Source organism: Orycteropus afer, unplaced genomic scaffold (assembly GCF_000298275.1).
Source record: "Orycteropus afer afer isolate SDZICR_OR568_19922 unplaced genomic scaffold, OryAfe1.0 scaffold00160, whole genome shotgun sequence".
Taxonomy (NCBI): Eukaryota; Metazoa; Chordata; class Mammalia; order Tubulidentata; family Orycteropodidae; genus Orycteropus; species Orycteropus afer.
The window spans coordinates 6,932,227-6,944,873 of NW_006921747.1; the positions used below are offsets into that span (position 1 = coordinate 6,932,227).

The 12,647-nt window shown below is 40.9% G+C and overlaps 1 protein-coding gene across 1 annotated transcript in view; it reads right to left on the reverse strand.

Annotated features, from left to right (window-relative positions):
- Positions 1–12,647, reverse strand: part of GRIA1 (glutamate ionotropic receptor AMPA type subunit 1) — a 515,315-nt gene that overhangs the window by 95,029 nt on the left and 407,639 nt on the right. Inside the window, exon 11 of the mRNA XM_007946426.2 lies at positions 6,406–6,776. Within this exon, the coding sequence (XP_007944617.1) occupies positions 6,406–6,776 (371 nt within the window). The remainder of the gene's footprint in view (positions 1–6,405; positions 6,777–12,647) is intronic.

A 12,647-nucleotide genomic window follows, 5' to 3' on the forward strand; every position in this document is an offset into this window, starting at 1 on the left:
CCACCCCATGATGGAACCACCCACAGACAGTCAATGCAGTGATCACACCTACCACAATTGCAGGATCACCTTTTCTGGGCCAACACCTTGTTAATGGCAAGGAAAAAGCAATGAAGTGGAAATATACACTAGTGAATACTTTTTGTGAACACCTCCTGGTGGCCTGGTCTGCTGAAGGAGGCAGGATCCTAGTAAGTCTTTAGTCCTTCAGTGGCAACAGTTATTTCCTGTGCTTACCCAGCAAATAACACAACCTATGGCAGCAAGCAGGCAGACCCTGGGTGCAGTGGGTACCGTTGTTGATTGACACTATTTCTGGCTGTCACATAGACCTTGTTTCCCCAGCTTCACTTCTAACATGCTTGGACAACACCTTCATTCAATGTCTTCCAAAGGTTCATGCTCATCTGACCTTGGAGGAGGTGATCTTGTGAAGCATGCATACTCCTATCCCCACTTGCAGTTTCCAATTCAGTGTATCTGGGGTGTTGCCTGTGAGTCTGCATTTTGACAAACATCCCAAATGATTTTGATTCAGAGTCCCAGCAGAAATTCCTGTACCTACTCCTAAGACAGAGAGCATCTATCACATCATGTCTTGCCTTGTCATTACCCACACTTCCTTGTGGCAGTGAACCTGTGCTTCAAACCAGGCTTATGTTTCCAAAATGCAAAATGTTTTTATAATTTCAGGCTACTTCCATCAACTTCCCTGAATATTTACTTTCAGCCTTCCTTTCTCCCCCACAACACACATGGAGAAAAGACTGAGTTTGCATGGCTCTCTCTCTGGGAGGGGAGGAGGCAGAGGAAGAGGTGGAAGGGGGTAGGTTTCTCCTCACCTTTCAATGCTGGCATTATACTGGTTGCGATGGAATTTGTGTATGAACTCAAAGGTCAGGTTGCCATTGGTTACTGGATTGGGCTGTCCTTATTGGACACCTTGTTCCCATGGTGTCAGTTACAGCCCCTCCCCCCACAAGACATCACCTAGCGGAGTGTGGTATGGGGTTCCCTGAGATCCCCAAAGTGCCATCACTTCCCCTGCCTGAGACTTCTCACTGAGAGTAATTATTTTCACCAGGTGGAGATAATTATCATATATTCTGATACAGTCTCCAAGATCAAGAATAAAAGAGAGTTTTGAAAGCTGAAATTATCATTTTTCATTTTCTTCTATTCCCTGAGGACATTCCAATCCCCTTTTTTTCTCTTTTCTAAGATTATCTGAACTTAGAAAAGAACTGACTGAATGGAGAAGCCAATAGGGGAGTGCAGGCTGTGGTAGTATTAAGATGAAGATGTTCATTCTTAGTTCACTTGTAGGCAATGGATCATTGGGTTGAGATTGCAAAGTAGAGTAACATTAATAACCAAAAAACCAAACTCACTGCCATTGAGTCGGATCCGACTCATAGAGACCTCTTCTTGGGTTTCCAAGGTGGTATTGGAAGTAGATTGCCCAACTGTCCTTCTGAGGAGTGGCTGGTGGGTTTGAACCACCAACCTTCTTGTTAGCAGTCAAATGCCTTAGGCACTACACCATCAGAGGCCATGGATATTGCTTGGGTGATCTTAGAGTAAGTCCCATTGCCCTTCTTGGGCCTCAGTTTCCTCATCTAAAACATGAAATGGATAAACCAGAGCATCCTAATGATTTCACCCAGAGCTAAGGTCTGTGGAACTATGGTCCCAGGTTTTCTAAATGCTTCCTCCCTCTTGGATTCACTCTTGAATCCTTTTTCTCCTCATTCCCACTTATCCAATCCATTAGCAAATCTGTCAATTCTGGTTTCAGAATAGACCACAAATCTGTCTCTATGACCATCTTTATAATTTCCATCAGTATAATTTCCTCTGGACTGCTGTGAGAGCCTCTTGCTTGGTCTCTTTGCTTCTACACTTGCCTCTCTTCTGCTCTAATTCATTTTTCCTCATAGCTCCCAGAGTGGTATTTTAGCATGTAAATCAATCCTTCTCTTACTTAAAACTCTCCAATGGCTTTTTGTTGAGTTTATAGTAAGCCCTCAAATATATACCATGACCACAGGGTCCTATATGATCTGGCTTTTGCCTACTTCTCCAATATCATATCTAATCACTGGCAGCTCCTCCTGTCCCTGAAACCACTTAACTCTTTTCCACCTGAGAGCCTTTGCCCATAACTATTTGTCTCTTAGTGCTATACAAGCCTAGCTCTTTCTTACCCATTAGCTCCACAGAGAAAACTTCTTGGAACTCTCTAAGTTAGTTTCCTTTAATTATCACTTCCTTTGTTGTCTATTGCAACAGCAGGTTCATTTTATTCATAGCACACCACAGCTTTTGCATTCATGGTTGCTTGTTTAGCATCTGTCTCATACTGCTACACTGAAGGCTCCTTGAAACAAAGGCTCCCTCCCCCATGCTCCACTCATCATTACATCTTCATAGCTTCATCCCCTGGCTCCATGTCCTGCACTTTATAGGCAATTAGTAACATGTGCTGAATAAATGAATGGTCTTGGTCACAAGTAGGGGGAAAAGGTACAGAAAGAGAAGGTAGGGGAGCTCAAGACAAATTTTGCCTGAGAAGATTTTTGTTCTTCCTTTAATATATCCCTCCTCAAAATGCTCCTCTGTGTGGAAAAAGAATCCAAGATATCTATTAAAAAGTAGGTCTTTGGGCATAAGAATTAGGTCCATCAAGTCAATTCATATAAGACATTTTTATCTCACCATCAACCTAATGAAAAAAAAAAAGTAATCTGTAATCAGCTAAGCTGATTTTAACTTTGAATCCTAAAACAGATTTCACAAAACTGATTTATCATATAAACATTTTAAAAGGAGAGGTGACTTCAAAGCATGACAGCAGCATTTCCTTGCATACATCAATGAATGTGGTAATTACAGATTATGTTTTATCTACTCATGGTGTTCATAAGAAAACATCTACTTTAGGCATTATGGCCAATACTTCTGATTGACCTATCGAGCATTCATTTCTATCCTCTTCTACTTTAGAGCATAGAAAACCTAGATTCTGTTCTTCCTAGCCTCCCTTGCAGCAAGAAGTGGCTATTGGACACTGTTCTGGGTAAAGAGAGAAGCAGACATCTGCTTGGAGTGGGGACAACTTTGGTAAGTTTCTATGTTCCTGTTCCAAAGAAATGGATATGTTTGGCAATACTTTTTCCCCTACTTGCTGCTTGAACATGAACATATATCTGGAAGCAGCCATCTTGTGACCATGAAGGCAAAGTCAAGAGAATCACAGAGCTGTTGATGCTGGTTTCACTGAACTAACATGAGTCAATATCTGGCTCCATTTTTCTTGTAATGTGAGAAAGATCATTCTCTGTTCACATAACTGTTGTCAGTCAGGTTTTTTGTTACTTGCAGACAATGACATTTGGCCACATTTTGTTGGCATCTGGTAACTAGCCATGAACTGAAGAAATTAAAAGGAGATAATACAAAGTTCAAAGGAGATAAGCATGTGTGAGTGTAAACCAAAAACCAGACTCACTGCCATCAAGTCAATTCTGACTCATAGTGATCCCCATTGGGTTTCCGAGGCAGTAAATATTTACAGAAGTAGATTGCCTCATCTTCCTTCCACAAAGTGGCTGATGGGTTTGAACCATCAACCTTCTGGTTGGCAGTCAAATGCCTTAAGCACTACACCACCAGAGCTCCTTATGTATGAGTGCACTATGCAATTCAAATGGATTTTAATTCCCCAAACTCTAAATCAGTGAAGAAGGGGACATCTCAAGTGTATAAAACTCCCTATCTGGGCTGGTTCATCCCTATATATCTCAGCTCTTTTCCTCTACAGTCACAATCCTTCCTGTCAGTTCCTATGAGGAGGAGGCACGGGAATCCAGGTTTCTGGAGGGAACCACTTGCTATTTCTACTTTGTCTGTGGACTTTCCCAGAAGAGGTAGTTTACTAGGTTCTAAATCAGTGTGAGCACCAGTACCCTTTCTTCTAATGAGGTTTAGTATAAATCCAATATATAAATTGATAAAGTAAAAAAGTATCATCTAATTTTTAGTACTTTCTATGTGCTTGAAGCATTAAGGGTTCTACATGTATTAACCTCACTTAAACCTCATGAGAAGACTTGAAGCAGAATTGTTATTTCCATTTTACCAATGAAAAAACATAGGCACAGAGTGGAGTTGACATATTAAAGCTGTGAGAGGGGGAAGTTGGGGACTTTTCAACTCAATTTCATCTTTACCGCAGTGGCTGGTCCTAAGACATGTTAGTGGGATCCTCAGTACTCCAGGAAGCACAGTTTGAAAACCCTCTTGCATCCAGAAGTCACAGACTCAAATACCTTCATACAGGCCAGCTGAGTAACACAGGCATGAAGGAGGCCAGCTGGAGGTTGTGTAGTCTAAAGAGGGTAGCTGTCCCTCTCTTTTGGACATTCATTACCAAACACTGCAGCTCAGAAAAAAAAAAAAAAAGCAAACCTGGGAGAGGAAATCAGCTCATGGGCCACCAGTTGGAGACCTCTGCCCAAATGGTTTGTTGTTGTTGTTGTTATGTGCCGTCGAGTCGGACCCGACTCATAGCGACCCCTCCTTGGGTTTCCGAGGCAGTATCACTACGGAAGTAGATTGCCCCATCTTCCTTCCGAGGAGTGGCTGGTGGGTTTGAACCACCAGCCTTCTGGTTAGCAGTCAAGTGCTTTTAGCCACTATGCTACCAGAGCTCCCCTGACCAAATGGTAGGATATGAAAATATACCCTGAGGCCAGACATTGAAAGTGTGATTAAGACATAAGATGTCAAATGATAAAGGAAATAATGTAGGAAAAACAAGCCTATGGGTCTTTTTAGACACGTGCATGTTCTGATGGCCATAAGTTATATTGACTAGACAAGAATGAGCCTTCCAACTGTTTATCCACTGGCCTGATTTATTTTTAAGCAAGCCCTCCCCCTGCTTGGTTCTTTGGTTCTTTCTACTGCTCACCAAGTGTTTGCCAGTATTGGCTAGTCTCACACCTCCTCCCCTGCACCCCTCGCTCCTGCCTTGACTACATTCTTATTTAACGAGAAACATGATTTTATGATGAACAATGAGACTTTCTAAATTATACAGCAGGCAAAATAAGTCCTGGGGGAAACTTGTTAGGAAGATGTTACTCCATTGCCACTGAGGAATATTGGTTCTCATTAACACTCCAAAATGTGGACAGGTGGTAAGGACATCACTGGCACATGTCTGTGAGGCCTTGATATTTATACACATATGTCCCCAGAAAGTGAGAGTGTGTGCAAATCTATAAATGACAGCCTACTTCCCAGTCATCCCTTCCTACATGTTTTAAAGACTTGGTAATCTACAAGAGAACACCTACTGGAAAAAGAGTTTATATACATGAAGCTACGGTCAAAGGAAATACAGTCTGTGTTTATTTATCTGGTAAATTGGAGGGAATCTGTGGCATGCATATTCCAGAATTGTGGGAATTGGAATAGATTGACAGCTTTCAAGTTTATTTTTTCCCTGTTTCCTTCTCCCCTTTCTCCGTTCTTTCTTATTAGCTTCAGATTTTTTTTTCTCTCAAAAGAAATCATACTCAAAAGTCCAATTTATACAACAGATAAAAATGCAGCTACTCTGGTTCATTGTTGGGGGCTGAAAACCTACTGACTTATTGTCTCACTATTCTCAAGGGCAATATCTGAGGCATCTCTGAGAAATTCATTTTTGGAACCACGTGACACACATTTGTGAAACCACTGGAATTAGATTACTGCCAGCGTCCCTCTCAGAACCTAGAAGAAAACATCCTTTTTCTTAGAGATGGATAAACTGAGGCCAGTGTCAGGTTACTTGCTCATGGCCATTCAGAGAGTTGGTCCTTGAGTCAGGACTCATAATCCAATGCTCCTTCCACCATGGAAAAATGGTACACGGTGTAGTTTGAATACAAACTCAGCTATCTAGTAGCTGTGTAACCTTGGGAAGATACTCAACATTTCTATGGTCCCTGATTTGTAAAAAGGGATGTGATGAGAGTCCCACATTATGCTACTATAAAGATTCAATGAGATAATGCATGTGAAGGACTCACAACCTTGCCTGGCATATGGTAGGTGCCAATCAAAGTTCTATTACACTGCCGCTCATTTTAAATGCAGAATATTAAAGCCATGATTGTATCTACTAATCTTGAGTGCATCAACTAGATAGAAAACAGAGCTAACACAGACACAGGGTGAGTCTACATAATTCACAGCATGCAATGAACAATTGACTATAAAACATATTGTTTTTAAAAAATGAAGTGAAGTCTGGAAATAATTTCCAGTCCTTAACTTTCCAGCATTTTTCCCCCACTCCCACCCCAAGAAAAATGTAGCATTGAGCAAAGAGGTATAGGAGTGATGACTGACCTGGGAGAAATGTCACATCCTTGCTGCATGAAGGCTCCCAGGGAGAACCACAAGCTGTTGAATATCCCAAACTCATTGGACTGGTCACTGGTTGTCTGGTCACGACCTTCCTCAAACTCTTCACTGTGCCATTCATAGGGGCTAAAGCGGCTGACCAGGAAGAGGACAACACTCACTCCAATGTAGGCAAAAACGATACACATCCAAATCTCATAAGCCAAAGGATCAAGGAAGGAGAAGACCCCTGGCTTGGACTTCTGTGGTTTTTTAATCATGATGGAGATCCCCAAACTCATAAATGGCTTGGAGAAGTCTATGACCTCTTCTCGAACCAAGGTGATGGTTAAGGGGGCCACGGCCACATCTGCTCTCTGGAAAAAAAAAAAAAAAAAAGTAGCTGAGCTCATCAGCTCTCTTCCTTCTCTTGCTTCTTTCTTCACTAAACATAATCTTTTGTTTCTCAAAGGATGTGAGAACCTTAACAATCTAACCCCTTTTTCACTATAAAATATTCCTGACAAGTGGCTGACTAGCTCACTGTTTTATAAAACCAAACAAAAAATCCACTGCATTGAGTTGATTCTGACTTATGGTAACCCTGTAAGACAGAGTAGAAGTGCCCCATAGTGTTTCCAAGGCTATAAATCTTTATGGAAGCAGACTGTCTCATCTTCCTCCCGAGGAGCAGCTAGTGGTTTGAACCACCGATCTTTTGGTTAGTAGCAAATGCTTCAACTACTGCATCATCAGAGCTCTTTTCATTATTGTAGTTTTATAGGAGATATTATTTCATTGCTTGATAGTTCTAATTGTTAGACTCTTCTTGATCTTGTGTTAAGGGGGTGTTGTGAATATTTGTTGATTTTGTCTGCCAAGCAGCTATCCCTCCTTTTTCTGGAAGGAGAACCACTCCTACAACATCATTAGTCCTTTTGGTTTAAATGGGACTGATCATTCCAGTTACTGGGAAAAGCACATGACTCAGGCCTGGCCAATCAGTGTACTATGCTCCCCTGGTCAGAATGATTCCTTCAAGAATGGGATTAGAACTGAAGTTGGTTTAGTGAGAATTTGCTCTGAGAGTCAGAGCAAGAAATGTAGTATTTGATCTCTGATGCAACCATTTGGATCACTCTAAATTCAAAACTAACACTGGACGCCTTAGGAACATATGTCAATGTATTTATATTTGTCCCCAAGATTAGGAGCCAACTCTTCTGTTTGTCTCAGTTGATATGAGTTGGGTTTCCTTTTACCCACAATCAAGATAGTCCTTGATAACAAAGTGGTGAAGGCAAATTTAACTCAATAAACATTGATTGAGCACTTATTAGGTGCAAACCCCAAGCTAGAAGCTGTAGGTAAGCTATGGTTCCTGCACTCTGGGATTTACAAAGAGATAGGACAGACTGATACATACACACACAATTTTATAATCTACAAAGTAGACTGAATACATCTTTTGCAAGAGTTATAAAATGCTACAGAAGATCAAGCAGGGATGAATTCGGGAACTACATCATGTAAGAGGTCACTTCTAAATTTGGCACTGAAGGGTGGGTAGGATTTTGACAGCTATCTCTGGCACAGAGCACCATTCCAGGAGGCAAGAACCATGTTGAATTCATGGTCTGGAGGTAAGAAGGGAAAGTAGTATCACAAGTTTGTTTGTTTTTTTCTTCAGGAAGACTGCTAAAAATACACACACATTTTTTAAAATTTAAATCTGAATGTAGATTTTAAAAAATAAATGTGAGAAATGTTTATCCTTGGGCAGCCAGCTTAAGTGGGCCAGGTTGGTTGTCCTACAAGAGGAAGGTGGGATGGCTACTGGCAGGTACAAACAACAGATATTCACAATAGCTTCATCTCACTAGGCCTTGCTCTTTGGGCTTCCCCACCTCTCTTTAATGGCAGCAACACTGTCATCAATGCAATAAAATCCACTGCTTTAGTGGCTTGAAATCAAGAAATCCTGGAAACCCAAGAGGGTTTCCATGAACAGATGCCACACATTCATCTCTACAATGAGAGGCATGCTTACGTAAGTCTGTTTGAGGTGAACAGCTTTCTCCTATTACGCTGTGTGACAGTCCAGATGTGAGGCAGGTGACAGATGCTGTGCAGACAAGGGCTCCACCCAGCTGCCACCAGCTGTTACTTAAGAGATTTCCTCTGGTTGTTCTCATGGGCTAGACTTATTGAGAATATGGTTTAAGAGGACTAAAATGTCTCCCTTCAAGATGATTTAACTTATCACGGATAGAAACTTTCTGTAATGTGCAATCAGACGTGAACTTCATAGTAATTTTGTATGTTTTCTTCCTAGCATCCTCTACATAATTCTTGATAATTTTACAAACACTCACAAACCAATACAAGGACAACTCTACTTTTTCATCTGTAACTTGACATAGAAGAGGAATGCAAGGGGGTGGGGGAGACTAATAGAAATGTGGACTAGAAGGGATTGAACACAAATTATTCTGAAATGAAGTGGATGGAGACAAGCTTTGAACGTGGTCAAGGGTATTGGCTGTATAGGAGCTCTGGTGGCATAGTATCTAAGGCACTTGACTGTTAACCAGAGGCTGGCAGTTCAAACTCACCAGCCATTCCTTAGAAGGAAGATTGGGCAATCTACTTCTGTAGTGATACTGTCTTGGACACCCAAGGAGGGGTCACTATGAGTCAGATCTGATTCGACAGCAGAGTTTTTTTTTTTTTTTTGGTCTTCTTATGTGAGATAATAAAAAGGATGTGGACTGCAACATTAAAGGACTGCATTATTTTAGTGCTTATTTTGGCAGTTCTAAGATTTGTTCCATGAAACATTATATTTGGAAGGATATTGTTGGCCCAGTGGCTAACCATTCAGATGTTAACTGGAAGGTCAGTGGTTCAAACCCACCAGCCACTCCTCAGGAGAAGGATTGAGGTAGTTTGTTTCTGTAAATATTATAGCTTTGGAAACCCCATGGGGGCAGTTCTACTCTGTCCTAGAGGGCCATTATCAATCAGAATTGACTCAAAGACAATTGGTTAACATGAAAATAAACATATTTGGAAAACCTGGATTTAAACAGACTACATTGGATCAGGATTGCTCAGAACTCCGGTAAGGCCAATCTGCACTGAGAATTTCCAAGAGAAGTAAATAGAATGAAGAATTTCCCAAATTATTTGGGTATGGATCTGTCATTTCCCTGAGCATAAAATAGGACTCATTTGTAGGCAAAGTCCAGCTACCTCATTTTATAGATCAGAAGTTCAGGTCCAGAGAGGAAAGGTGGTATATCCAAAGCAGCAGAGTTCTAGTTTCTTCGACGTTGACAGAGAACCTTCAGGAATTGATATCTACCACCTAAGGTCATTCCTGGGACTCCGCAGGAGTGGTTAAGGAGAGGTCTGCTCTCAGAGAAAGTGGACCTGGGTGTTCCGTTCTGTGACTCACTGACTCTGTGGTCTCAAACAATATCAACTTCCTTTTTTTAAAAAAAGAGGTATAATAATTCTTGTTTTGTTTATTTCACAGGATTGTTTTGTGAAGGTTGAAAGAATACAAATAAGTGAGAGCACTGTGAAATGTGAATATTTTACAGGTGCTACAAATTATTTTCGTAAGCTGACATCGTAGGACAATGTTTTTCAAACATGAATGTGCTGGAGAAGTTTTAAAAAACACAAAATGCAGAGTTTCTGATTAACTGGCTCTAGGATGAGAACTGAGTATTTGCATCTCTAACAAGTTCCCATGTGATGCTAATGCTGCTGGTTCAGAGACCACACTTTAAGAACCTCTGATCTAGGGATCCCAAACCAAAATATGTGAAGTCTAGAAACAATGCTGGGGCAATAGTGTCCAGTTTTGATGTGGCAGAGGAAAAACAAAAAGTGAATAAAAGGAGATACACTCTGAGCCAGGTGATATCTAAGTGAATACTCCCTGCCATACTTAGTGATCAAGGACTCACTTTCTTTATTTTACTATACTTTCTTTCCTTCTATCAGAGAAGCTCAATGCCTTGCAAGAGTCACTCAGCCAATGAAGAGCTGGAACTCAAACCCAGGTGTCTGTTTGCAAAGTTCACCCTCTTTCTGTTTCATCCAGGCAAAGGGCAGGTAGAAAAGTCACCTGGAATAAGGTAGAGATATGTATCCATACAAGAAGTAGAAACTTCATTTGAAAAATGTTGCATTCGTGAATGCGAATATTATAAGTGTTCTCACTGCCAGTTAACATTGGCTTTTCAATCCAGTGCTTGAATTATGATTTCTACAGATGCAGTTTATCAAGTGGTTAAGAATCTACACTGTGGTGTAAACAAGCCAGAACATCAAGTTCACTAACTAGTTGTGAGCCCTTAGTCAACTTAACCTAACCTCTCTGAGCCTCAACGTGATCATCTATAAAATGTGGATAGTAATAATATTTAACTTGTGAGGTTGTTATAAGAATTAAAGGAAATAATGTGGGTAAAGGGTAATGTGGGTAAATTGTTTAGTATAGCACTTGCCACATACTCAATTCTGAATTGCTACTATCATGCTGAGACTAGCGGAAGGCAGCTGTTTGTGTGCGTGGAGCTGCCCCTGGGCACAGGCCGCATTAAGACAAAGCTGGGACCAGCAGAAGGTGAGTGTTTGCCCCTGAGGCAGGCTGGATAAGCAAGCAGGGTGGGGAAAACCAGGAAATGAGCAGAGCTCTGAAGGACAGCTAGGGGAGACAAACTCTGTCAGTTTGTAGTACTGTGATGGCTTGAGTGTTGCTGTGAGGCTGGAGGCCACTGGTGTTTCAAATACCAGCAGGGTTACCCATGGTGGACAGGTTTCAGGAGAGCCTCTATACTAAGACATACTTAGAAGAAGGAGGAGGCCATCCACTTCTGAAACAATTGGCCAGTGAAAACCTTATGAGTAGCAGTGAAACATTGTGTGATATAGTGCCAGAAAATGAGCCCCTCAGGTCTGAAGGCACTTAAAATATGACTGGAGAAGAGCTGCCTCCTCAGAGTAGAGCTGACCTTAACGATGTGCATAGAGTAAAGCTTTCAGGACTCCCATTTGCTGATGTGGCACCTCTCAAGATGAGAAGGGACAGCTGCAAACATCCATTAATAACAGGAACATGGAATGAAGTATGAATCTAGGAAAATTGGAAGTTGTCAAAGCTGAAATGGAATGCATAAAAACTGATATCCTAGGCACTAGTGAGCTAAAATGGACTGGTTTTGGCCATTTTGAATCAGATGATCACATGCTGGGAATAATAAATTAAAGAAGAATGGTGTGGCATTCATCATCACAAAGAATGTATCAAGATCTGTCCTTAAGTACAGTGCTGTCAGTAATAGGATAATATCCATATGCCTACAAGGAAGACCAATTAATACTACTATTATTCAAATTTATACACCAACCACCAAAGCCAAAGATGAGGAAATAGAAGATTTTTTTACCAACTTCTGCAGTCTGAAATTGACCAAACATGCAATCAAGATGTGTTAATTATAATTGGTGATTGGAATGCAAAAGTTGGAAAAAATGAAGAATCACCAGTTTTTGAAAACTATGGCCTTGGTGATAGAAATGTTGCTGCAGATCGCATGATAGAATTTTGCAAGGCCAATGATTTATTTATTGCAAATACTTTTTTTTCAACAACACAGACAATGGTTCTACATGTGGACTTCGCCAGACAGAGCACACAGGAATAAGATTGACTACATCTGTGTAAAGAGGTGATAGAGAAGCCACCATCTTCAGCCAAAACAAAGCTAGGAGCTGAGTGTGGAACAGACCATCAACTGCTCATATGATTGTCAAGTTAAAGCCGAAGACAATTAGAAGAAGTCCACTAGAGCCAAAATATGACCTTCTTTATATTGCTCCGGAATTTAGAGAACATCTAAATAATAGATTTGATGCATTGAACACCAATGGCTGAAAACCAGAGGAATTGTGGGATGACATTGAGAACATGATCTGTGAAGAAGGCAAGAGGTCATTAAAAAGACAGGAAGGAGAGACCAAAATGAATGTCAGAAGAGACTCTGAAACTTGCCCTTGAACATAGAACAGCTAAAGTGCATGAAAGAATTGACAGGATAAAACAGCTGAACAGAACATTTCCAAGAGCAGCTTGAGAAGACAAAGTCAATTATTATAATAAAATGTGCAAAGACCTGGAGTTAGAAAGCCAGAAGGGAAGAACATGCTAAGCATTTCTCAAGGTAAAAGAA